At 54.6% G+C, this 24,584-nt stretch overlaps 2 protein-coding genes across 4 annotated transcripts in view; both read right to left on the bottom strand.

Moving 5' to 3' along the window:
• Window positions 1-7,142, bottom strand: part of PAPLN (papilin, proteoglycan like sulfated glycoprotein) — a 35,956-nt gene extending 28,814 nt beyond the window's left edge. Inside the window, exons 1-4 of one of the 2 annotated variants that reach the window (XM_037031179.1) lie at window positions 6,762-7,142; window positions 1,468-1,574; window positions 546-606; window positions 91-193 (exon numbers count right to left, since the gene is read on the bottom strand). In XM_037031179.1, the coding sequence (XP_036887074.1) occupies window positions 91-193; window positions 546-606; window positions 1,468-1,574; window positions 6,762-6,815 (325 nt within the window). In that variant the 5' untranslated portion in view covers window positions 6,816-7,142. The remainder of the gene's footprint in view (window positions 1-90; window positions 194-545; window positions 607-1,467; window positions 1,575-6,761) is intronic. The other variant, XM_037031180.1, reaches the window with a different exon arrangement.
• Window positions 7,143-20,394: 13,252 nt separating this feature from the next.
• PSEN1 (presenilin 1) overlaps window positions 20,395-24,584 on the bottom strand; it is a 54,231-nt gene continuing 50,041 nt past the window's right edge. For both annotated transcript variants that reach the window (XM_037031799.1, XM_037031800.1), the window contains one exon: window positions 20,395-23,922. In XM_037031799.1, the coding sequence (XP_036887694.1) occupies window positions 23,767-23,922 (156 nt within the window). In that variant the 3' untranslated portion in view covers window positions 20,395-23,766. The remainder of the gene's footprint in view (window positions 23,923-24,584) is intronic.

Consider the following 24,584-nt stretch of genomic DNA (forward strand, 5'->3'; position numbering starts at 1 on the left):
ATAAAAAGAAACATGAAAGGAGAGCTGATGTGTAAAAGGGATCCCAAAAAGATGGGGACCAGCGCAGGGTGGGGCCACCTGCACACTCACCCCCGTAGTAGGGCAGCCACTTGTACCTCCGGCCCTGGAACTCCTGGCTGTCAAAGGCGGAGCACTGCTCGGCCCGGAAGTCTCGGGCACCATCAGGGCAGCTCTGTGGGGGTGGAGAGGGCCAGGGAGGGGGAAGCGGGGTCGCCCCTGGGGTCTGCCCACCCCATTGGTCCCAGGGAAGATGGGTTCTGTCCCTCAACCCCTGCTGCAGTTTCAGGGAGGCAGAGTGGTCCCCAGGGCTCCCCTCCAGAGGCAGGGGGTGGGGGTAGGGGACTTCGGGCTTGCTGCTGGAGGGGAAGGGGTCAAAGCTGTCATTTCTGTCCTTCAGTGAGGGTAAGGAAGGGACTTAGGGACTTCCCACAGAGCCTGGGCTGTGCACCGACAGGCGGGCACTGAGGGAGGTCATCCAGGGAGGGGGTCCAGGAAGCTGGTTTCCCCTTCCCCGTGGGCTTTACCTCAATGTTGCACGAGCGGTGTCTGCGAGCGGGACCCACGCAGCTGGAGCCCCCATCTCTCCTGCAGGACAAGAGCACCAGGAAGCCCCCACCCTGTTACCCAACACCCCAACCCTTCCTGGGGCTCCCCCACAGGCCCCAACCTCTGTGGACTCCTTCCTCTGTGAGCCAGAGAGGCAGCCAGGGGGCATGTCTGCAGACACGAAGCCCCTTAGACAGGTACACTGAGCCCTGTGTTTGTAGCAGGGAGAGCGAGACTTGAAGCCCAACTACCCCGGAGTGTGTCTAACTTGGGGCCACTCTGCCCCTGAAGGCAAATTTCCAGAGAAGCCCCAAATTCTGCTCTTGGAGATAAAGTAAGAGGTAACACACCCCGACCCGGTAAGGTTAGCCTGACAACTAAGGAACAAGTGAGTACAAAGTGCTTAGAACAACTGACCTTTCTCTTCACACTGGTTCTCGGGAACAGGGATCTAAACCCACCAACAGGCAAGGAGTCATCACCCCTCCTTCTGTGCCCACCCCTCCACAGCACCTATCAGAGTGCAGGACACATAGTGGGTCTTAAGTCACTTGTGGGAGAAACTGCACAGGGTGGCCTGTTGAAGACGACTAATTCAACAGGAATTTTCTGCACCTGCCGTCCGCCCGCACTGCATCAGGAGCTGGCGCTCCGGGGGTGGATGGAGCAGGCACAGCTCCAGCTCCTCCAAAGCGTCACCGTTGATTATGGAAATCAGGTGTAAGTACGTGGGAAATGACTTGACTTCAAATGCTCCATCCATGCAGCTCCCAGGACAAATCTACTGCGTGGCCGGTCTCCTCCGTGAGACCCAGGGCTGGCCCAGAGCCGGCCCAGGACCCAGCCCACCCCTCTGACCGGCCCTGCTTTAACAAGCTGGCCTACTCTAGCCTCCCCTACCTCTGTGAGTAGCAGGGACGTTCCTGGAAGCTGATGCCCCCTCCGCAGGTCCGGCTGCAGGGGCTCCAGTCGCCCCAGGGACCCCAGGTGTCGCTCTGCCGCCTCACCTTAGGAGCCGGAGAAGAGGGCAGGGTCAGGAACCCCAGTCGGCCCTTGGAGCCCCCACAGGCTCGCCGCAGCCCCCTGCCTGAAAACAGCGCTCCCTGACCCACTCAGGGAGTCCGTTCTTCTCTTCAGGACTCAGCATTGCCACCGGACGTCCCGGACAGAATTTACAGAATTAGCCAGCTTTCATCATAAGGAGCTGAGAGCAGGTCTCCGTATCTGTCCCAGCAGCTGCCACCAGCAGCGCCTGCTCTTTGCCGGGCTCAATGGGGAAAACACCAAGCTGGGGGCAGAGAATGGACCCCTGATGACGCTGTCCACTGGCCCGTCCGGGTCTGGTTTGACAATCAAGGCGTCCACAAATACTGTCCTGCATAGGAACCCCTGGGCCAGCAGAGCAGGCTTTTTCAGGAGGGAGATATAAAAGGGCAGGGAGAGCCTTGGTTGGTGAGGCTCAGTGGATTGAGCACCAGCCCGCAAAACTGAAGGGTCACTGGTTCGATGCCCACTCAGGACACATGTCTGGGTTGCGGGTCAGGTCCCCAGATGGGGGCGTGCGAGCGGCAACCAATCAATGTTTCTTTCCTTCTCTTTCTCTCGCCCTCCCCCTCTCTCCAAAAATAAATAAAACCTTATAAAAAAATTAAAGAGCAGGAAGAACAGGGCGGTTCTCAGGTAGGCAGGGCGCCCCCCTCCCCATGCAGGCAATGTCACCCGCAGCAGCACCCCGCTTCGCTGGGGTCTAGACCAGAAAAGCCACACCAAGCCTGGCTGTACCTGTTTTTGCCTTGTGGGTGACCTCACTTCTGCAAGCTTCTATAGTTCTGACTTACTAAAATAAGTTAGCCTAATCCTAGGAGGGGTGGAGGGGGGTGGGAAGGGTATGGTTCCTCCTGCCAATCTGGGGCAGACCCCCAGGACTGCCCCAGTACCTGTCTTCCCCATCTCCCATGTGAGAGGGCCCTTGACTCTTAGCTGGACACCAGGCTGCACCTGCTCAAAATCCATTTCCCAGACTTCCTGCTGCTAACCGTGGCTATTATCAGTAAGTTCTTTTCAATGAGATGCGCTGGGCAGCAGCCCCCAGTCATCTCCTTAAGAGACAGCTGGCTTATGCATTTGTCTTTTTCCTTCGTTCTCCTGTACACCTCCCTGTTGGTTGGAGAGCAGATGTGATAGCTGGCGCTGGAGCAGCCTTCCACACTGAGAGGTAATTTAGGAATAGAGGCTTCACAAGGTGAAGCCGAGATAGAAGGATCCTAGAGCCCAGCAGAGGTGCCCGACCTCCTGGCGTCTCTGGGCCACACTGGAGAAGAAGAGCTGTCTTGGGCCACACATTAAATATACTGAGACATGTAATCATAAAAAAATCTCATAACATGTAAGTAAATTTACGATTTTGTGTTGGGCCACATTCACATCCATCCTGGACTGCAGGTGGCCTGCGGGCCTCAGGTTGGACAGCCCTGGTGGAGAACTTCTCGAGACCGAATGACCTGGACTTCTGACCTCTGGGCATTTGAGAGAGAGAGGCATCACGTCTGTCTGTGGAAGCACTGTGACCTGCGGCTCCCCAATAGGAAAGTAATCCCGACGGACCACATTCCCACCAGAAAGATCTGACACTCGGGAGTCCACGCGCCGTGCAAATGCTTTCCCATTCAACCCTCGGAACAACTTGACATCTGGGCTCAGCCCTGCAGAGGAGGTGGAAGCCCATGCAGGTGCTGCTGAGTGAGAAGACCCCTGGTGGGACCCAGGGCACTTTTGAACCTTGACTCCTTCCCATGGGTGGTGGCATTGCCCCTACGCATGGACAAGCCAGTGAGGCCGGAAGAGAGAGCCACACAGGGATGAGCGGGCACAGCAGCAGGTCAGCTTCACTCCGGGCCTCTGACTCCCCACCTACTTCACTGGGGGAGCCCAGTGAGGTGCAGGTGCGGCCTAAGGAGCTAGACAGGTGTCAGATGTGACCTCGCTATTCTGCCAGGAGGCAGAGGTGTGCTGGAAGTACGTCCTATATGCTGGAAGGGGACTGTATCTTAAGGCATCGCCACAGAAGAATCTCTAGGGAGAAAAACAAATCATTCCCACTTCCCAGAGAAAGAACTCAAGCCCTAATGTGAGGAAGCAAGCTCTTCCCCCCACTGAAAGCCCCCAGCAACTCCCCGGGGTCTGGGCAGGGTCCATGTACCTGCAGATCGGGGTCTCCATGGGGTTCATGCCCCTGCGGATCACCCACAGCTCAGCTCTGACCACCCCCACCCCAGGTGCCAACACTGGGTTTTCCTTGCTTTCTAACAGAGCCAAACCCTGCATCACACCAAACCACTCTCAGCACCAAGAAGGAAAAGCCAGCCAGAATGAAGGTCTTAGCTTTCACGCTTCAAATCACTTACCGGTTAGTTCTCACTGGACAAAGGGCCAAGCTTTTGAAAAACCAGTGAACCAGAATACCCAAGTGTTCTCTTAATAAAATGTAAAATGCAATTCACTTGATCGAGTTCCTATTTTAAAGGGAAGACACTGAGCATGGAAGGTGGTTTTCCCGGACAAGCAGTGCCTGCCTGTGCCCAGACACACAGCCTCAACACCACCTCCGAGAGTTCCGGGAGCTGCCCTCAGGGACTGCTGCTTTCGCATCCCACTGGCCTTGGTCTGGTTACTAATTACCCTACAGCAAGGCCTCTCTGGGTGTCAGTCTTGCTCCTGAAACAGAGGCACTGGGCCTCCCCAGCCCACCCTTCCCCCCAAGCAGGGCGGAGCTGACTCTTACGGAAGCAACAGGACGTATCCCTCCCTCCACCCAGTCACCTTGTGGGCACAGGCTGGGGTGGGGGAGGACTGGCCCCAACATAAGGCCTTCTGAGTACCAAGCCTTACAAACACCCCCTTACCTTACCCTCCGCAGCACCCGCGGGGCAGATGGCCACCGGCCGAGGGCCAGCAGAATGCGGGATCAAGGGACCCAGCCGGTCAGACCCTAGAGCCGCCCTGTTCACTACTCCTGTCTTCCCGAGGGAAGAAAGCACTTTCCGCCGAGCAGCCCAGGCACGTGGTTTCCCTGTCATTACCCAAACCACCAGCTGAGGGACAGCAGCCCAGTGAGCCGGTCCAGTCCGCCCTCAGCCTGGCCTGTCCTCACCGGCGTCCTGCTGCTCTCAACCCCTCACCCCTCCTCCTGCAACTCCCACCGGGGCTCGGAGCCCCTTTCCTGCTGCGCTGTTCCCAGGGGCAGCAGCTGCCCTGCGTGCACGGGCGGGAGGGGCATGAGAGGGGGTGTGCGCGGTGGAAGGCAAGGGGGCTCGAGGTCCATCGCCTTGGGAAGGAAGCCTCCCCCGCCTGGCTTGGGGGTGGGGGTAGGGATGGGTGGGGAGGGGTCGCTGCTTGTTCCTTCTCGACCCTCTGTTCAAGTTGACCCCTGTCAGCACTAGAACAGCCCAAGAACTGCTTGGGGATCCTATGGTGGGTCCCGCCCCAGCCAGAACCGGACCCGAGGCAGCTGAGCAGCGAGGCTGGGCCACAGCCTCCCCCAGAAGGTGGAGGAGGGGCAGGTGAGGTCGCAGCGCAGCAGGCCCAGCCTCGGCGGAGCCCACCGCCCGCTGAGGAGGTAGGAGAGGGCCACACAGATGTTGCTGAGAAAGAAAGCACCTGAGAGGACCCAGGGCGCTTTGTGGGCCTTGACTCCCTCCATCTGCACCGCAGCTGTGGTGGGCATTTCGCCCCCGAATTAAAGGAATCTGCGGCCTGGCAATTTGCTGAAGACCACGCAGCTGTTAGTGGGTGTCTCTGGGTTTCATCCTGCGGTTTTGACATGGGTGCCATGACCCCTTCCACCGAGCTGTGGCCTCCAGGACCCCAGGCACCAGGAGGAAGCCCTCGCCAAGGACCGCAGAGTGGCATTTAGGGCTCAAGGACCAGGGGATGGCAGAGTTGACTGTGGGGATCTGCTGGGGAGGACACGAGGAGGGAAGGCTCTGCCTGTCATGGCTCCCATCGAGGCCTCCGCTGGTCCGGTGCAGCTCTGGGGGCGTGCGACTGCCCACTGCTCATGCCCACCCTGCCTGCCCTCTGGGGCCCTTCTCGTCCGTCCTCAACTCGAATTTCCACCCAGGCGGCGTTTCCCTGCCCAAAGCAGCAACCGTTTCTCCGCCCTTTCTCTCCGACCCGCCTGCCCCGCAGAGGGCTGGGCAAGGCTGCGGGCCTTCCCTGAGGAGCGCTGTCCAGGCGCAGGATGGGGCCCCGCTGCCCCTGCACCTTCGGTCCCAGCGGTGCCAGGAAAGCTTGGCAGGAGCCGCTCCAGGGCGCATCCCAGCTCTGCAGACCCTCCCCTCCCTGAGGGCAGGTCCCTGGATCTCAAAGACCCCCTTATCTCCTGAGGACCCAGATAGGTTCTTCAGGGGGCCCTGTCCTTAGAGCTCGCATTAATGAAACAGCACTCTGATCACCAGAGGGCTTTCTGTGTCCACTCTACTTGTGCACGGCGCGGTTGCTACTAGCACCTGTAGCAACCTGTAGCTATTTAAATTAACTGAAATCAAGTTAAACAAAAAATTCAGTTCCTCAGTGGCACGAGCCACAGATAGTGCGCTCAACAGCCACGGGAACACAGCGGCTACCTTGCTGGAGAGCAGAGATACAAACGCTTCCATCCTTTCAGAAGGTGCCAGAGAAGCCCTGCTCCAGATGCCAAGCCCCAGGGCGCGCCAAGTGGCTGGCTCCCCAAACCCCTCGGCCCAAACGGCTGAGGGCGGTGGAGTCTGGTCCCCGGCAGATGGCAGGAACCTGCTGGAGTGGGGCCACCGAGTCTGCACCTGGGCTGGTGCCAGCGTTGCCTGCCTCTTTCCACCTTGGAAGACCACTCCAGGGAGGGAGTTCCCAGGGTTAGGGTGCACCCAGCACCTTCTGAAGGGGGCAGGCGCTGGGAAGCTGCCATTCCTGCAGTTGCAAACTGCGCTCCCAGATAGGGGAGCAGGTCTGGGCGCCTTGGGCAGCTGGCTTCAGGGTCCCACCTGTTTCAGAAGGAGCTCAGGCTGAGGGCTCGCCTCGTCCCACCCCATCCATCTTCGCGGACCTTGGCCGACTCCTAGATTGTTGCCGTCTCCGGGAAACGGGGCGGGGGGCTGGGGCTCCCGCCGGCACCCGTCTCCCAAGTAGGGTCGTCCGAGGCCGGACAGGGCTGCACTCACCGAGGACCCGGCCGCGGAGGCCAGCAGCAGGGGCACGAGCAGGAGCAGCTGCATCTCGGCCTGCGGGAGAGGCCGGGCTGGAGCGGGCGGGGCAGACCAGGCGCTGCAGACCAGGCGCCGCCCTACCGGGGCCCGGGCCTCCGACGGCGGAGAGAGGGCGGCGGGCGGGGGCGTCTCCTTCGCTTCCCGCTCGGCACAGGTGACCTGGAGGCCGGCAGTGGGGCGGACGGGAGGGAACGCCGCGCCGGCCGCGCTGCACACACGAGGGAGGGACAAAGGCCCGCCTGCGACTGGCTTGTAAACGTTTGAGAGTAACTCCTTTCGGGGTTTCAGAGGGAAAAAGAGGTCAATTAAAAATACTTCCTCGTTCTTGAAAGGGAGTTCAGGGAGTTCAGGGTTAAAGCCATCAGATTCACTGTTTCAACTCAGCAAGAGATTTTTTTTTAAAAAGCCATTACGCAAGTTGTTTAAAACTCGTTAATGTAGGTTCTTGAAAAGTCTCTTAAGACATTTATAAAACTCAATTTAAATGCTTCAAAAATGTTAATTGTATCCTACTTTAAACCCAAGCCAGCATTTCCTTGTGGTGGGGAAGCCGCACAGCACGCTCCCCGTGCGGGTGTGTGTGCAGGTGTGTGGAGGGTGTGTGTGCACGTGAGCGGTGTGGCGTGCGTGTGCACGCAGTGCCTTGCGGGCTTTGGTGCGCGCGCCCAGGCGGGGTGTGCACGGGCAGCGTCTGGGTGCAGGGCGTGGGGCACCTGTGCGTGTGTGTGCGTGCCACTGAGACGCAGAGTGACATAAGCAACGTGAATGTGCCCCGTTCGGTACAAAACATTAAACAAGTACGGACTTGTGTGCTCAGATTTTAAAATCTGCCATTCTACCAAAGTTCCCTTTATTTTTTTAAGTACAGAATGACCCGAGTTTACAAGAATCGAACAGAGCAAACATAAGCCAAATTCAGCAGAATTTTACTTGGCACATTTAACGACGTGAATGCTCCGTTAATTTAGCACCAACAGGGATTCATTTAGTCATTCTTTTCACCGCCTAGAGGCTCCTGGGGCGGGGGGGGGGCGGGGGGGGCGGGGCGGGAGCTGCCTCCCGGGCCCCGCACCCTGCGGTGCTGACGGGCGTGGCCGAGGGAGCCTGGTTCCAGGGCTCATACCGAGTCGAGCAACAGGTGACGCCCCTCGGGGGAGACTGCCTTTAGGGGCGGGGTGAGCAGAGCTGCGGGGGAGACTGAAGAAAGGACCGGGGAAAAGCACTTTTCTTAAAATTGCTACTCCGGACGCCTCCGGGTCGGGAATTACAGGAGCTCGCGCCCCGGCTTCCCGCGCGTCTCCCCCCCACTCCGTCCCATTCGGACGCGGAAAGCGAAGGCCTCCTTTGTCCGTCCGTCCCCAACGCTAGGAGCTCCCCAGCGTCAGCCCGCCATAGGGGGCGCCCCGCGGCCGCACTGCCACCCCTGGCACGGGCCTCGCGCCCCCACCCGCCCGGGGACTGGTCGAGTGCAGGGACTGAAGGCGCCAAGTCGCCGCTTCCGACGTGTGACGCGGGATGGCCCGGCAGGTGTGAGCCCCAGCGGAGGGACCCGGGCCGGAGGATCCTTCACCTCCGGGGAGGGGCGCACTCGGTCTCGGGTCCCGCGGGGAGAATGGCGACTGACAGGAAGGACCCCAGAAGGCTGGAGGCGGTGGCGCTGGGCCGCCCCGCACTCGCGTCCACTGCTCCCGGCGGCTCCTTCTCCCCGGAGACCCCCAGCCCAGCCCGAGGGCGCGCGGTGAGGAGCGGTGGCCAACGCAGCTCCCACCTCGGCGGCGGAGCCGGGGGAGGTGTCTCCTCGGGGCTTTCCCAGGGCTGGTTAGCTCCCTCCCCGCCCCATTTCCTCCCACCCCTCCCTAATGACACCCATCCCCAATTCTGGTAGGAGGACATGTCCCCGTGGACAGGCCACTGCAGTGATGCCCAGGGTGATGCCCAGGGCCTGCATCCTTTTGGGTCTGAGCCAAGCCTTGCCTTGGCCTCCACTCTACACACCCTCTTGCGAGGGCACCCTTCCAGTTTTGTGCCACCCACCTTACATACAACGCATCTCTGTGTCCATCCCCCCCCACCCTCCTCTTTTCCCCCTGAATCTCGAGCTCCTGTAATCCCCGACCCAGAGGCGTCCCCCGGTACTTGGGCCACAACGGACTTTTTCCTCACACCAGCTGCTGTTCCACCATCAGCTGGCTTTTCCCCTGCCCAGAATGCGCTCTGGAAACCCCCTCTATCCTGCAGACTCCTACTCATCCCTCAAGACCCTGGTCCAATGTCATCGTTTCCAGAAGCCTCCCCCCCTCCCCCACGGTGGGAAGCAGAGTCTGGGCCCCTGGCTTGTTAGTCTCAGTCCCTGTCCGCTGGAGTAGACGTAGGACGCATTGGGCTGTGGGGATCTGTTTCCCTGACTCAGCTGGAAGCCCCTCAGGGGAAAGCTTGCACCCTATCCCCTGTGCCCGGGCACTAGTTGGGATCAAGCTGCGTCTCAGTACATGTGACACATTTTCTCTCCTAGTTGTCCTTTTTCTCAGCCGAGGCACTCTGCCTGCCATCCCTTTTTTGGGGACTGGAAATAAATCACCCACCTCCAGGAAAACAGCACTGGCCCTGGGGTGCGTGGGAGGTGTGCGGTCCCTTTAACCTCACCCTCTTCTGCCTTCAGCCCCTTGCCTGCCCCAGCCATGGAGCCGGGGGTCATTTCTGCCCTGGTCTCCACTGGCACAGAGAAAAGTCCAGAGAGGGGAGCTCAGCCCCTCTTAAGAACCTAGGCTCCTGCAGGTCATCTCCCTGGGCTCAGACAAAACGCTTACAAAAGCATAGCATTTAAGTCTGACCCGTTTCCTACCTACCCACGGAGAGAGAGAAGCCGCAGCTGTGTAGCAGAGGCCCCTGGGGACTCGTGTGAATTCTCGGGGAAAGATAAGGCTTGCCAGAGAAAAGGCAGTGGAATTACCCAAAGCCTCCCTAGAGAAGGAAAAATAGTTTCTTCCATTCAAAAAACCCCACTCCCCGCCCCCATCAGCCAGGAGTTTTCTGAGTTTGGTCAAAGGTCCCCTGTAAAGTGGGGGAGGAAGAGGTTTCTCCTGCCATGGGGGGGTGGGGGCGGGGAGTGAGGCATCTTCCTGAACTGTTCCTGTTTTTCCTCTGTGATCCCTTCTTCTTAGACACCCGGGCCCAGGATTTCCTGCTTCCCACCCACACAGTGTTAGGGGACAGCCAGACTCCAGCAGCTACTGGCTTGGGCAGGGACTTGTCTTCCAACGTCAAATTCTGCCACCTCAGAAGGATGTTCTGAGCACAAGCCCAGCACATAATTGTTGTTCATCAAAAAACAGTGCACGTGCCCTGCTGGTGTGTGACTCAGTGGATTGAGTGCTGGCCTGCGGCGAACCAAAGGGTCTCTGGTTCGATTCCCAGTCAGGGCACAAGCCTGGGTTGCCGGCCAGGCACCCAGTAGGGGACGCAAGAGAAGCAACCACGCACTGATGTTTCTCTCCCTCTCTTTCACCTTCCCCTCCCCTTTCTCTAAAAATAAATAAATAAAATCTTTAACAAAAAGAAAGCAGTGCACACACAATTGGTGTGTGCACAAAAAAAGATGACTTAGAAGATTCCAGGAAAAAATGTAAGACCATCGCTCCCATGTAACCTCCCCTCTGCACTGGCCGAAGCCACCAACTGGTTCCAGGAGACTCCCCTCCACTGGGGATGGGGGTGGAGGTAGCCCAAAGCAGGGCAGAAGGAGCAGAAGGAGTACAGCCCTGGGAGGCAGACAGACCTGGGGTGGGGACCTGCTCTGCCTCTCAGTGTATGGACTTCTCACGTTACCTCCTTAAGCCTCAACTGGCCCACCTGAGCCTCACACAGAGGGCGACAAAGTAGGGAAGTCCCTGGCTCTGTCAAGCTCCTACTAGGTGCTCAATAAAAGTTAGCTCCTTCTGTGGATGCTTCCTCCACCTATCTCCTGGGTTCCCTGCATTGTGATCAGCTCTGCAGACTGCAGGGCCAGGGCCAAGGCGTGGCCAGATCTCTTTTTGAGGTTGGCTTGGGGTGGAAGCTGGAGAGAAGAGGAAGAGGGCAAAACCCCAAGAGCCTCAGGGCTCTCAGGAAGCATCTCCTCCAAGAAGCCTTCCCCACATACACCTCTGGGTACTTTTGAACTGTGACGATGATACTCGTGCCTCTTTCTCCCTCTAAACTGTGAACTTTGCACGGGCAGGGATCTATCTCTTTCATCACAGCCCCCTGTACCAGCGGTCTGTGGTGCTCCTGACCGTGTCCCTCAAGAGAGCATGGTGCAGGAAGCATGGGTGATTGACAGCCTCCAGCAGCCACCCTCAGGTCCACATCCTGCAGGTTCCCCCTGCCCCTGCTCCCTCCAGTCCATGTTGGCCCGAAGATCTCCTCCCATCTAACCGGACCTGACACGCAGGGCTCTCAGCTGCAAACCACAGAATGAACTTCACTAACAGAAACAACAAAGCTGCTTAGGCAAAGGACATTGGGAGCTCAGAGAATTGACGGGAAGCTGGAGAATTGGGCACCCAAGTGAGCTGGAACCCCCGTGGAGGTTGCAGTTCAAAGCCCAGGAGCAGGTCTGGTTGGGACCTGGCCCCCTGGACCCTAGACCACCGCAACCGCTGACCCATGCCGCCCCCAGGAAGGGCGTTCATAGACTCCCACTCCAATGGGAGCACGTCTGCACCCCGACTGCCAGGGCCGGAGAAAGCAGAACTGGCAGCTTCCCCAGAAGGGATGTTCCGATGCTGGGCCACCCCAGCAGACAAGGGTCCCCTCTCTCCCTGCAGCACACGGCACACAGATTTGTGGAACTGAACTTAGAAAACGCTCCTTCTCCCACTTTTTTCTTTTTTTCCTCTTTTCTTTTTTTGGTGGTGGTTGTTCACTCCTTTATTCCCTCCTTTTTTATATCTGAGTGCCCACTCTGCACCAGAAGCTGGGGAGAGACCTGTCCAGTGGAGGCAAATGCTTAGAAACCAGCTCTCCGGAGGAAAAGTGCTGCTTTGTGGCTCTTACTGGTTTCCATGGTGTGAGGGCCCCGGGGCTGTTTCCAAGCTACAAGGGAATGTCTGTCGACACAGGTTGGGAAGAGAGGCATATCAGCTCTCCCAAGCTGGGGGCTCTACCCCAGGGATTGTCCCGCCCTTGGGGAGTGCACATGCTAGTCGGGCATTACATTCTGATGGGTGTTACTGTATAAAAAATGAATCTTTCAACCTGAATGGTCAACTGTTTCTACTGCACAAGTCACAGAACCTATGATACAGCCCACTAGCAATCCAAAGGAAAAGGAATGCCTCACTCACGCATGTGTGTTCTTCCATTCCTCACTCTCCCTTCTCCCACCCTCCAACTCGTGTGTAACACGTGTATATATTTCCCTTGAGACAGTCGTTCAAGGTCGGGAGAGAGTGTGAAAACACTCGGTGCCAGTCCGCCCCTCGGCTGAGCACTGTGCTTCCAGGTCCCGCGCCAGTCCTCCCTGCTGTCTCCTGCTGCCACAGAGAAGCCGGGGCCTCGAAACAGCGAGCAAGGCCACGAGAGCCGGAAGCGCGGTGCTCAGCGTGCCTGACAAGCGGCTGTCCTCAGATAAGCCACCCGGCGTCTGGAGGGGAGTTTCACCCTCAAAGCTGGGGCAGAAATTGAGCTCCGGACCCTTCCCACAGACATGAGGGCCACCCAAGAGAAAGAACAGAAGTCCCCAGATGTCCTTCAGTGACATCTGCCCCCAACGGCAACCCAGACCCTGGGAAAGGGCACCAGGAGGAGGGAGAGGCCATGTGAAGAAACCGGAGTTGGGGCAGAACACTGCGGTGGGGCAGGAGACCAGAGCCAGAGCAGCAACAAAGGCGGGAAGAGAAAGCCTGTCTTGATTGGCTCCCATCCAGCAGCTCCAGCCTCAGAGATCTCATCGCCTTCCTTCCGCATGGGAACACGCACACGCACACACATAGGGAACATGCACATGCACACGCTGCAAGCGTGGGGCCACAGTCTCCTCTGGAGAAGCTCTGTCACCTGAACTCCTGGAGGAATTAAAGGAGCTGGTGTGAGGAGCCCATCCTTGCCCACCCCCTACTTCCTGAATGGGAGGCAGGCTGAGGACCCAGGCCCCACAAAGGTCAGTGTGGGGTGCAGGCCCGAAGGGTCCCTCTCAGCTCAGGGTGGGCGTCCTGGCCTCCAGAGAAAACCTGGGGGCCCACGGCTGAGCAGTGTTGGCCTCAGCGCCTAGTCGTACAGAGAAAGGGCAGGTTCTCAGTGTCAGTCTCAGGTCCTACAGGGCCCCGGCTCAGTGCCTCCTGCTCTGCTGCTGCTGCCCAGTGGGCTGCTAGGGAGGGGGCCTGGGTTGGGACCCCAGCGGCCAGCACCCAAGGCTCTCTGGATCCTCTCCTGCCCTGGCCTCATCTGTGCTCGGTTCGATGGTTCTCAACCCTGAAACCGAGAAGTACCCTGGCCTCATGCCAACAGCCTGCAAACATGACCCAGAAAGCCAGAGGACCAGCGCCTCGCAATTCGGAAACAGGCTCCCTAACGCTCAACTTAGGTGGAGGGAGCGCTACGAAACACCATTCCTTCCCGGGCTTCTCCAACTTCGGTAATGTCGGACCTGGGGTCCTGGACCCCACGTTGGAACAGGATGCCACTTAGAGACGGACAGATATAAAACTGGGCCTCAGCTCTTTATTTTTACAGCTTTTAGAGAACGATGATCCCTCGTCAGAAACTCTTGGGGCCAAATGTGCTCCTGAGTTGAGTATTGTTTACATGTTAGTAGTTAATAAAGTGTACGTGCTATACCTCCACCAGCAGGGTCTGGGTTCAAAACCAACCAACCGCAAAGTACAACAACAACCCCCCCCCACACACACACACTCACACCTCTGCAGCAAAACACAAACACCCACCCACACAGGGTAAGTCAAGACTCTCAGCGGCCTCACAGAGTCCAGACAGGCCAGGTCTCACAGATTTGTGGGAAACTTTTCAGTTTTCAGAGTCTTTTGAATATCGTAATTACCACTAAGGGATTATAGACCTGCACAAATGTAAGACAACAAATAGGATTCTGGTTAGCAGCATTAGCACAATGCACAGATGCCAGTGGCCTGCTGAACCCGTCACAGCTGGGGCCACGCATGTGGGCCTGAGCCTGGGAGGCAGCGGGCCAGGCAAGGCTGGCAGGCTGTGCTCCTGCCTGGGCTGGAGTCTGGCATCTCCCCTCACTGGTCGGGACGTCTCTGGTGAGTTAGCCTTCATGAATGGCAGCTTCTTCATTTTCAAAAGAAGACAATAGATTAATGTAAGTAAAAGTTAATACTAGACCCTGGCCAGGTGGCTCAGTTGGTTAGAGCATTGTCCTGATACACCAAGGTTGCAGGTCCAATCTCCAGTCAGGGCACCTGTAAGAATCAACCAATCAAAACTGTACTTGAACAACAATTAAAATAAAAAAATAAAAGAATCAACCAACCAATGCATAAATAAGTGGAACAGCAAATCAATGTTTCTCTCTCAAATCAATAAATAAAATTTTAAAAATAGATAAATACTAAAAGTTTACATTTCCAAGACACAACAGCAGCTTTAGTGAGCGAATCTGAGAAGCACTGTCAGACTCCGCATTTTGCAGAGGAGGAGGACACGGAGGCCCCAAGAGGAGCCGGGTGAAGGGGGGGGGCAGCCACCAGTGCCCCTCTGACCCAAGCAAAGGCTCTGGCCTGAGAGCCCCTGGACGGGGGCAGCCCCTCCCACTCTCTTGCCGTGTGTGAGTCTGGGACTGTTACTCCTCTTCTCCCAGCTTCCATTTTCTCACCTGTAAAATGAGGATGACAGGCCCCTACTCAAAGGTGGGTGAAGGTGACCATGACCTTGCCTGTGATGGGCTCAGCACAGTGTCTGGGGCATGGCCATGGTGCAGGTGCAATGGACGTTGGTTTTCAGGGGTAGGTACATTCCTCAGGAGCTTTTCTTGGTGAAATGAAGGGTAAGGAGAACTATTAAGAACTGCGCTATCTTTTATTAGTCTTGCATTTAGCCCAGTGGCATGGATCTGGGACAAACCCATACATGTCTCAAGATGTCACAAGTGTGTTCTGGGGAAGGAATCCTGTTTGGGCTCAACCCTGACCACCAATGTATAAATACTGGTCTCTTTGGCAGATGAGGAAAATTGATTCAGGCCCCACACTCTTCACACAGCCTCGTAAACAAGGGCAAACTTGGTAAATGTTTGCTCTTACTTAAACCATGTTCCCACACTCGTGCCCCGTTGACATCATCCCGCATGGAAATCCCCTCCTGGGACCCAGCATCCAACCGCTACTCCATTTGTTCACCAAACGCCGATTGAGCAACTCCTAGGAGACCTGGGATGGGACCGTGAGTACACGCCCTCAGCACCCCCCCCACGCCCCCCGGGGAAGCTGGCCCTACGCTTCCACGAGCACGCTGCCCACCAGAGGGAGGCATACCCCACAGTTGGGGTGACCTGGCCCATGAGGCTCCCCTCATCTGGCCCGGAGGCATCAGGGTACGCCCGACCTGTTCCTCCGCCAGCTTCCCGGTGCAGGGAGCCTGCCTGCAGAGAAAGGCTGCCGTGCTGTGAGAGCGACGAGGAGTGTGTTGGGGAGGGGGGCGCCCCAGGAACATCAAACCTAAGGGAAATGAAGGGACAAAGGGGAGATTTCCCCCAGCCAGAGACAGAATCCTGGCGCAACACAGCGTGGGAGGAGGGGCTGGGCCGTGAGAAACTCACGCTGGGATGGGGCCGAAGGGGTGAGCCAGGGAGGGGCTGTGGTAAACAGCTGGGCTGGCCGAGTTCCCGGTGGGGAAATGGGGCCAGGCTTGTCTCCAGCCCCAGGGGCAGTAGCCTGGCGAGGGGGCGCCAGGCGTCGCCCTCCTCCCCACCCGCCCCTCCAGCAGGTTGGAGCACTGCCTTGGAGAGACGGGCAGTCTTCCAGGCAGCCAGGGACCAGTGGGAGGGGACCTAGAGTGCTGCACGCTGAGGATAGGCCAGCGGAGTGGCTGGCTGGTGGCCCCCAGACTTGGTCTGAGGTGAACTGCCCCTGGGATGGGGACTTTCTGGGTCAGATCGCCCCACCTTCCCTCACCAAAATTGTTTACCAGTGCATTTGACTTGAACACAAAATCAATTCATGCAACAATTATAAAACCCTTGAGCACCTTGGTGAATTATAGCTTTAATGACAAAAGTGATCAGCTGCAATGAGTCTACGACTTATCTCATGCATTTATCTATCTAGCACAGAGGGGAAAAGGGAATTCCGATCCCTGCCCATTAGTAAGTGGACAGGGCCCCAGGACCCTGCTTCCTCTCTGTCCCTGTCTCTGGGGCCATTGCCAGGGGCCACCTGACACAAAATGAGCACCCTGGCTTCCAGGGCGGTGTCCTCCATCGGCAGAGAGTGAAAAGCAGCAGGCCAGGCCACTGCAGCACACGAACCCCCAGGCAGGCAGGCCGGCCGGCTCCCCTGTGGAGGGCTGTGGGCATCCACCAAAGGCTGAAGGCCCTTCAGCATCCCTGGAATGCAGTGCTGAATGCCCACTGCAGTAACCTGAGCGCGGGAGCAGCCACATTGGCAAAACGGGAAGTCTGGCCCAGCCCTCCCAGCCCTGTCTTGGAGAGCAGACACCCTCGTGGTGTCCTCAGACGGTGCCTCCTGGGCCCCATGCAGGTTACCCAGGAGAGAAAAGCTTTTCCCCTCCACTGGGGTGTCAGAGTCCTCAAGCCTGATGACGCTTACAAACCGGTGACCTCCTGGATGGGTCACTGTGGAGCTGCATCCTGACTCGGGAGGGGATGGGAGGAGGGAAGCTGGGTTAGGAGTCTCCAGAAAAAGGCTTCCCAGGTACTTCTGCACCCAACCAGGCAGGATGGCACGGAGGTCATTTTCAACATTTCAGAAAATCTGAAGAAATCACATTCACATCCACCTGGCTCATGCAAGTTAACACCCAAGTCATCTCACTAAAGAACTTTTTAAAAATATTTTATTTATTTTCTTTAGAGGGGAAGGGAAGGAGAGAGGAAGAGAAACATCAATGTATGGTTGCTTCTCATGCATCCCCTGCTGGGAACTGGCTCCTCCTGGGAACTGGCCTGCAACCCATGCATGTGCCCTGACTGGGAATCGAAAGGCGATTGTCTGGTTTGCAGGCCCGTGCTCAATCCACTGAGCTACACCAGCCAGGGCAAGAACTTTTTAAATCTTAAAAAAATTATTTTTAAATTTTAATTGTTGTTCAAGTACAGTTTCCTGTCTTTTACTCCCATCCCAGCCCATCCACCCAGCTCTCCCCACTCCCTCCCGTTTCCACCCCCCTAGTTTTTGTCCATGTGTCTTTAATATTTGTTCCTGTATTTTTTTATGTTTTAAAAAATGTTTATTATATTTTTTCCATTACCATTTAACTCCCTTATACCTCTTTCTCCCAAGTATCACCATACTTGTCCATGTCTGTAATTAAATTTAATGCTATTTTATAGCATATGTGGAGAAATCCAATTAGTATTAATAAGCAGAAAGACAAATTATTACTTCAGCTCTAGGTCTTGATGGAGGAAAAGCCCCCAAAGTCCCCCCCCCCGGCAAGCTTTGAGGGACCACTATGGGTCCCTCACCGCACCAGCCATGTCTGGAGGGCGGCACACCTGAGTCCAGGTATTTGAGTGCAGTGCAAATATGCCTGCCTGGCTCGCAGTGTCATTTCCACTTTTAAATCATCCTTGTGCATACACACCTCTGACTTTAGTCTGCTACCCAAGAAAACGCATCATAGTCCGAATTTTACCTGTGGCCCACCTCGAGGTACGCTGTGGGCACCTCAGCAAAAGGGTCAACAAATTCTTTTCCTCTTTTGCACGAGGGATTGACTGTGGGCTACTACATAATTAAAACAAATTCAGGGGGGAAAAGGCAGCAGAATCAAGAGTATGATACCCCTCCCACCAAGAATTAGGTCTCCCACAAACCTGGTTCTGAGGCTTTTCCGCCTGTCCCCTTACAGGGCACACACACCAGACATTCAAGTGCCAGCCCACCACACGAGAACCAACCTTTGTCAAGTGTTGAGGCCCCTGCAGTAGGTCAGGTCACCATCCTCCATGGTTCCTACAAGTCACGTGATGGAGGAGGTATATTCTCAGTACATATGGACACATATTGGGTTTGCCAATTGAGTTCTCTTTTGAATCAATCATCACCTTCACTCAAAAAGCAACTGTCCTTGGCTATCTCCCATATACTTCTTCCTTCCTGGTTTAGTTTTTAGTGTGTGTTCTTTGCCCTCTTGCTAATTCAGATTCTTCCCAAAGTTGGCTCAAACTTTATTTCTGGAGAAAACTGAGTTTTAAACCCTGTCTTTGTGGATCTCTCCTTTACCCTTCATTCTCATTCAAGTTCAAGGTAGTGAGTCAACACTGTGCTTGGTGAGACTCAAGCATGTTGTTATTTCTAATTTCACTTTTAACCAGACCCTAAGCTACTGGTTGGCAGGGTCTCGGTCTCCCCCACCCCCTCCAGCGCCCTCCTTTGTCACAGAGAGACAACTGCGACCCTTACCCAGTGACCAACTGACACAGACCGGCCTCATGACTCCTGCTCCTCAAGCCTGCAGCTTCACTCTCCTCCACAGCACCTCTCTCAGGGCCCCAGCTACAGAAGCCTCTCCCAGCCGACGAGGACAAACCATCAGGCCTCTCAGGCGGACCCTAGTGACACCGCCCACAGGATTCCTAACAGCGAAGGATGCCTCTGATTCCCAGAGGGAGAAACGGACAGACAGACCCCTCTCCTGCTCCTTGATGCCGTAGCCACTGGGGCCAGGGCGCCTCCGTCTTTTATACGCTCCTTTTGAAGACAACAGTCAGTTTTGTTTTTTTCTACCACAAACGTATTTCTGATCGTCAATTCCCAACATTTGGTGGAGCTTGTGGCCAGAGTGGTAAGTCAATCTACGCTCTACCAGGCCAGCAAACGTACTGTGGGTGTTTCCCATCGACACGGCCCACACAGCAGTTGTAAAAGACAACCCTCTCGCACGTGAAATATTTGCATGGGGCTGCAACATCCGTGTCCTGTAAGTTCTCGTTTCCAGTTTTTACGTTCATTTGAGTTAAACAGTTTCTAGAAAAAAACTTTCAGAAACTTAAGTTTTAAGAATAATCATTTTGAGGCCTGTCATACATGGATTTAGTATCGCGCCCTGCAGACACGCGGCCTGCTGGGCCCCGGGTGGGGACAACGCATTCGTGTTTCCGAACTGCGCCCAGTCAAGGCCGGGCCCTTCCAGTTCCACATCCCACTCCTTTCACGCAAGGAAACTACCACAGCTGCATTCATGCGGGCTTTATTTATTTGACAAATACAAGAAAGTCTGCAGTCATCTATCAAAATATTATCTTACCAAGAATTTGAAAGAGCTTTTAAAAAGATGTATTCACAGTCTGAAACATGTACAAAGCGGTGTCTGTAGAAGCAAAAGCCAGACTAGCAGCACGTGAGCCCACACGATCCCGCTGAACCGGCCTCCCAGCCCCGGCAGTCACTCAGGACACCAGCCAGCCCTGCACTCGCCACCCCAGACCGTCCAGTTTGAAGCTGCCCTGTTGCGACGACCACTTATTTTAAAAGGAAAATTGCTTCCTGGGGAATCTCCCCTGGTACTCAGATGGGACTGAAGTGCTAACACCACATTCCAGGGCCCAGGGTGACCCTGTTACCTCCTCAGGGGAATGTTGCAGCTGCCCCAGGCCCTGGGGTTCATTTGGAGGGTTTGAGGGGCTTTGAGGCATTAATTTCAGCTCCAGACTGATTTTTAAAAGGCTTTATTTATTTATTTAGAGGGGGAGGGAGGGAGAGGGAGAAACACCAATGTGTGAGACACATTGATTGGTTGCCTCATGTGTCTCCCCCAACTGGGGACCTGACCCACAACCCAGGCCATGTGTCCCGACCAGGAATCCAACTGGTGACCTTTTGGTTCAAAGGCTGGCACTCAAGCCACACCAGGCAGGGCTCCAGGCTAATTTTTAATACACGAACCTGAGGTGTTTCCTACCCGAAGGGAGGGCTGTGCAGATCAGGCCGTCCGGGTGATTTGGGAACTCAAGCACGCCGGCGGCCTTGTTGGTACACGCAAGACTACACACGAGCCTCCTGAGAATCAAAAAGGGCTGTGAAGGGCTGAAACCATTGTTTTTATCTCCTGTGTTTTGGGAATTTAAACACAGGGAGATTACAAGGCTCACTTTTGGGTTCACGCTTATGACGGTGATACTGTTNACCCGAAGGGAGGGCTGTGCAGATCAGGCCGTCCGGGTGATTTGGGAACTCAAGCACGCCGGCGGCCTTGTTGGTACACGCAAGACTACACACGAGCCTCCTGAGAATCAAAAAGGGCTGTGAAGGGCTGAAACCATTGTTTTTATCTCCTGTGTTTTGGGAATTTAAACACAGGGAGATTACAAGGCTCACTTCTGGGTTCACACTTATGACGGTGATACTGTTTCTTCCCAGGGCAAAACCAATGTCCAGTTTTCAAGTCTCTCCCCAGACTCAACGTTCGGGATGCCCCTGGAGGTGAGGGTTCATAGTGGTGGGCCAGCCGTTCTCTATCAACTATCCAAAGGAGAACTTAGAGAAAAAGGTGTACTTTAAGGATGGGTTATCGGAAGAATCAAATCACCTTTCTAGCATCAATTTTTTAAGCCCTCAGTAACAGTGACTGGGAGGGGTCACTGACAAGCACCCAGTATTTTAGAGAAGACGGCCTACACCGGAAAGGAAGCAATGGCGGCTGCACCTGAGGGCGGAGCTCACTCGTCTTTGCCTCTTAGACTCCAGCAGCACGGCAGAGCCTGACAGATCTTTCCACAGTGACGTCTTTTCCTTCCAGGGCCAGACGGCCAATGCGGAAACATGCGAGGCTGGGCGCTGGGGCTGGGGGCCCAGGTCAGAGGCTTCCGACAGGCGCCCGACCCCGGAGGGCCTTGCGTGGAAGCCCAACTTCGACCTCACATTCTACAAATTACGAACCAGACCACTCATGTAGGGTCTTTTGAAGCCAAGTAAAGGAAAGCACTGAACGTCTTATTTGTTCGAGCATCTATTACGGAAGGAGGGTTTTTAAAACCAAGGGAAACTTTTAGAAATGGGGGTCCAGGAGTTTGAGGAAAAACACCACCTGTTTAGTTGCTGCTTCTAGACTGCAATCAGTCATTTGCTCAGTTATGAACGTTTCAAGCTGCTTCGAAAGCTTCTACTACTTCTGACAAATTAATCTCTGACAGTGGGAGCCACGATCCTAAGACTACACACGAGCCTCCTGAGAATCAAGAACAGAGAAGTGAGCCCTTGGTGCGCCCACAGGCGAGTTTGTAGCACCACTCCGGACATAAACACGCCTTATTCTGTAGGTCAGTCAGAGTGATGTCGGCGACTTTTTCCTGCCGTTTTCCTTCTTTTCACTGACCAGGGTTGGCTTGGCTGGTCATGCTTGATCCTTGGTGTTGTCGGGTTCCACAGCCACCCCCGGGCCATGTGAGGGCGCGTCCTCAGTGGAATTTCTACTGTTCTCTCTCTAGCGACAATTGATTTTTCATGGTGAAAGACCAGCATTTTGATACTTTCAGTAAACAACTGAATACTTTCAGTAAACAACTGAATTGATTCTAGAAAGAAGATTTGAAGGGAAAGTTCTGCACCTGAGACCAGTGATTTAAAGAAATAAGGTGTGTTCTCCCGACGCTGAGATGTGTTTCTATCTTGTAGAAAGGGGCAGCTTGTCGCCACCTTTCTACTCGGGACAGTAACAAAGGGGGACTCGCGCACACGCACGCACACCACACAGCCTCTTTGGAGGAGCCGTTCATGAAAGATGCCCTCGCAGAGGGACCACTCGAGGTCAGGGCGCCCTCAAGACGGCTTCAGAGCACAAATTGGCACTCAGGGGGCTTTGCTGTAGCTGTTGAATCAGGCGTATTTCTAGAATACCCATGCTGCCATGTGTCTGCAGAGAAAAAGAGAATCTTGAAAAAGGGGGCTAAAAAAAAACAGAGATGAGAGAACCTACTGCTCCCAGCCTCTTCCTTTGCACAGCTTACCGTCTTCAACTGCCTAACGTGAGCCAGTCTCTACACACGTTCACGTCAGTTAGGACCAGCACACTACTCCTGAAGGTAGTTTCTAAAGAATACTCCACGACAGAAAACAAATATTCTGAACCGCAAGTACCAATGCCAAACCAGACTGTGTGACAGGCTGAGAGAGAGCAGCCGGAGAAAGGAAAAGCTGGTCTTTCTCCAGCCACATGAAGGAACCAAGCTTTTCTCACAGATGCTTACAGCCCGGTCACCGCGGGGAATGGCTGCCTGCGGTAAAAGCGGCAAAGCTTCCCGCAGAGGTGTGTGATGGCTCTGCTTATGGTCGCCGTCCAGCGGAACTGCACGGGCCCGGGCTCCACTGCCCAACTCACACGAAGGTCCACTGAAACCAAAGGTCAGGTGGAAGGGAAACCACAGAACACCCGCTGAGAGGTTCTTGAGGAACAATGTGGGTCTCCTCCTTCACATCTGCCCACAGGACATTGGCTCACTTTGTCCCACTGGCTGCTGGAGGGCCCTTCTTTCTTCTGTCGGCGGCACCTGCTTCTCCCCCAGCTCACCGAGTGACGTCACAGCTTTCTCCAAACTCTTGCTTTGTACTGATACAACTGATTTGTAACTTTACAAACCACTGGCTTTTGGCTATTGTTTTAAATTCTGACCTACTATCAGAGACAATGGGTTGTACTGCAAAAAGAAAATCCAGGTCAGAAAGTGCTTCCCCAGCCATGTTACTCTCCTTTAATTCTACTGTCTTTGGGTACTCGTGTTTGCTGCTGAAGAAATCAGACAGCGAGGCGGATAGCACTGATCTGTAACACAGTCTTCGCACCACGCAAAGTAAAACCCTAGAACAGCGGGATCATCTGCTACCACGACAGGGCTGAGCTGTCTCGTCTGCTGCATGAGAGAGCCGCCTAGGGGGGAGCGAAGGGGGAGATGGGGGACAGAAGGCTTCGAGGGCCAGCAAACCTGTGACTAGGTCTAGAAATTAGGAATTGGGGGATAAACCAGAATTTATCGAAGGGTGATAGAGAACTGTTGAGTCAGAGTTCCATTACTTCCAGAAATGACTGAATTTGGAACCTGAGGTTAAAACTTTTAAGATAAAGCAACCTCAAAGAAACCCATACTGGCCTCGGGAGCAAACGGCAACCATAGATGGGAGTGAGTCAGTGCTTGAGAACAAAAAGTGTCAAAATCAACTTATACATCTGACTTGATTCAAGGTGAAAAAAGAGTCTCATTTAAAAATGATAAGTTGGCAGCAAAAAGTCTGAAAGTGAAAGTCTGAACCCCTTTCCACCTTTCCACTTTGCTGCTGGTACCTGCTCTCCTTACAGTACCTCCAGAAAAGGTTTAGAATTCAGTATAGACTTAGCAGGCTGATTCTCAAAGTGTAATGTAAGATGGCGAATCCTGTTCGGTTTGAACCCCTTCATTTAACCTCGGTAATGGCCGTCCTGAGAGTCTGCGGTGTAGACGGGATCCACGTGGGCCAAGCGCCCACCTGCTGGCGGGAGCACAGCGCCGTCTTGGCCCATCACGTTTCCTCGGCCTTGTCCCACAGATCTGGTAGTTTCTGCACCAGGGGACTCAGTCCACCACAGTAATGTATGTTCAGGACCGTTTTCTGAAGACACTTCCTTCCAGTACCCAGTAGTGCAGGTGGCCAGGAAGACTTGGAAGGAAGCTGCAAAAAATCCAGCTGGCAATCTTGACTTTGTTAGGTGTGGACACAGGAAAATCAAGTTTGTCCTTCCCAGGTTTTATTATAGTTAAAGGAGAAAAATCCATGGGAGTCTAATCACAAATCCGCTAAATATAAAATTGATGGAATGCTAACTGGTCCATAAAGGGCTGCACAAGATAATCTGTGGCAAAGTAGAAAACGAGCCCGAAGGTGATGGAGATGGGCAGAGCCGGCAGCGCTTTCTTGAAAATGGCGAGGAGCAGCAATGTAAGGCACAGGCCCTGTGGGGGAGGGGGAGACACAGACCTAGATGTAGTCATGGCAGTATTTTGTGCAAGAAAACGCAATCAATCACAAGTCTTGGTTTAACTTAGATAATCGAACACAGTCCTTTAAGGTTAAATTTTAGGACAAATGTTTCCATTAAACCTGGGAACAACTTTCATTTTCCTTCGCAACACAGAGTTCATGATGCACACATTCCTGATTCTCCAACCCCTAATTCTAGGCAAGGATTATAACCTAAAAATAAATAAAACTATTTTTGAAAAAAATTAAATATGACTAAAATTTCTATCTCAAAGATTGAGTTGGCTACTATGAATTTAGTTTGGCTAAAATCCCAGAGGTGAAGAGCATTTTTCTATTCTGGGGTGGAGGCTGGGGGACAACGATGCACACAGAATATGCCAATAAAGGTTTAGGAAAAGTATATTGCTGCTTTCTCGGAAACAGACCACCCACATAATATAGTCCATTTCTTACTGTAGTTACCGAGACACTAACTATAAGCTCTGGAGGCTAAGCATCATTTCAGTTAATCCAGAATAAGTAACTTCCTTCTTCAAAGATACAACGCACCCAGAAAACTAACCTCAAAAAAGAAATGAAAGACATGAAAATTCTGCCTGGTTATATTATCGTTATCAACCACAAAAGTAAT

Source organism: Sturnira hondurensis, unplaced genomic scaffold, assembly GCF_014824575.4.
Source record: "Sturnira hondurensis isolate 20B ecotype Veracruz unplaced genomic scaffold, ASM1482457v3 Scaffold0021143, whole genome shotgun sequence".
Classification (NCBI taxonomy): Eukaryota; Metazoa; Chordata; class Mammalia; order Chiroptera; family Phyllostomidae; genus Sturnira; species Sturnira hondurensis.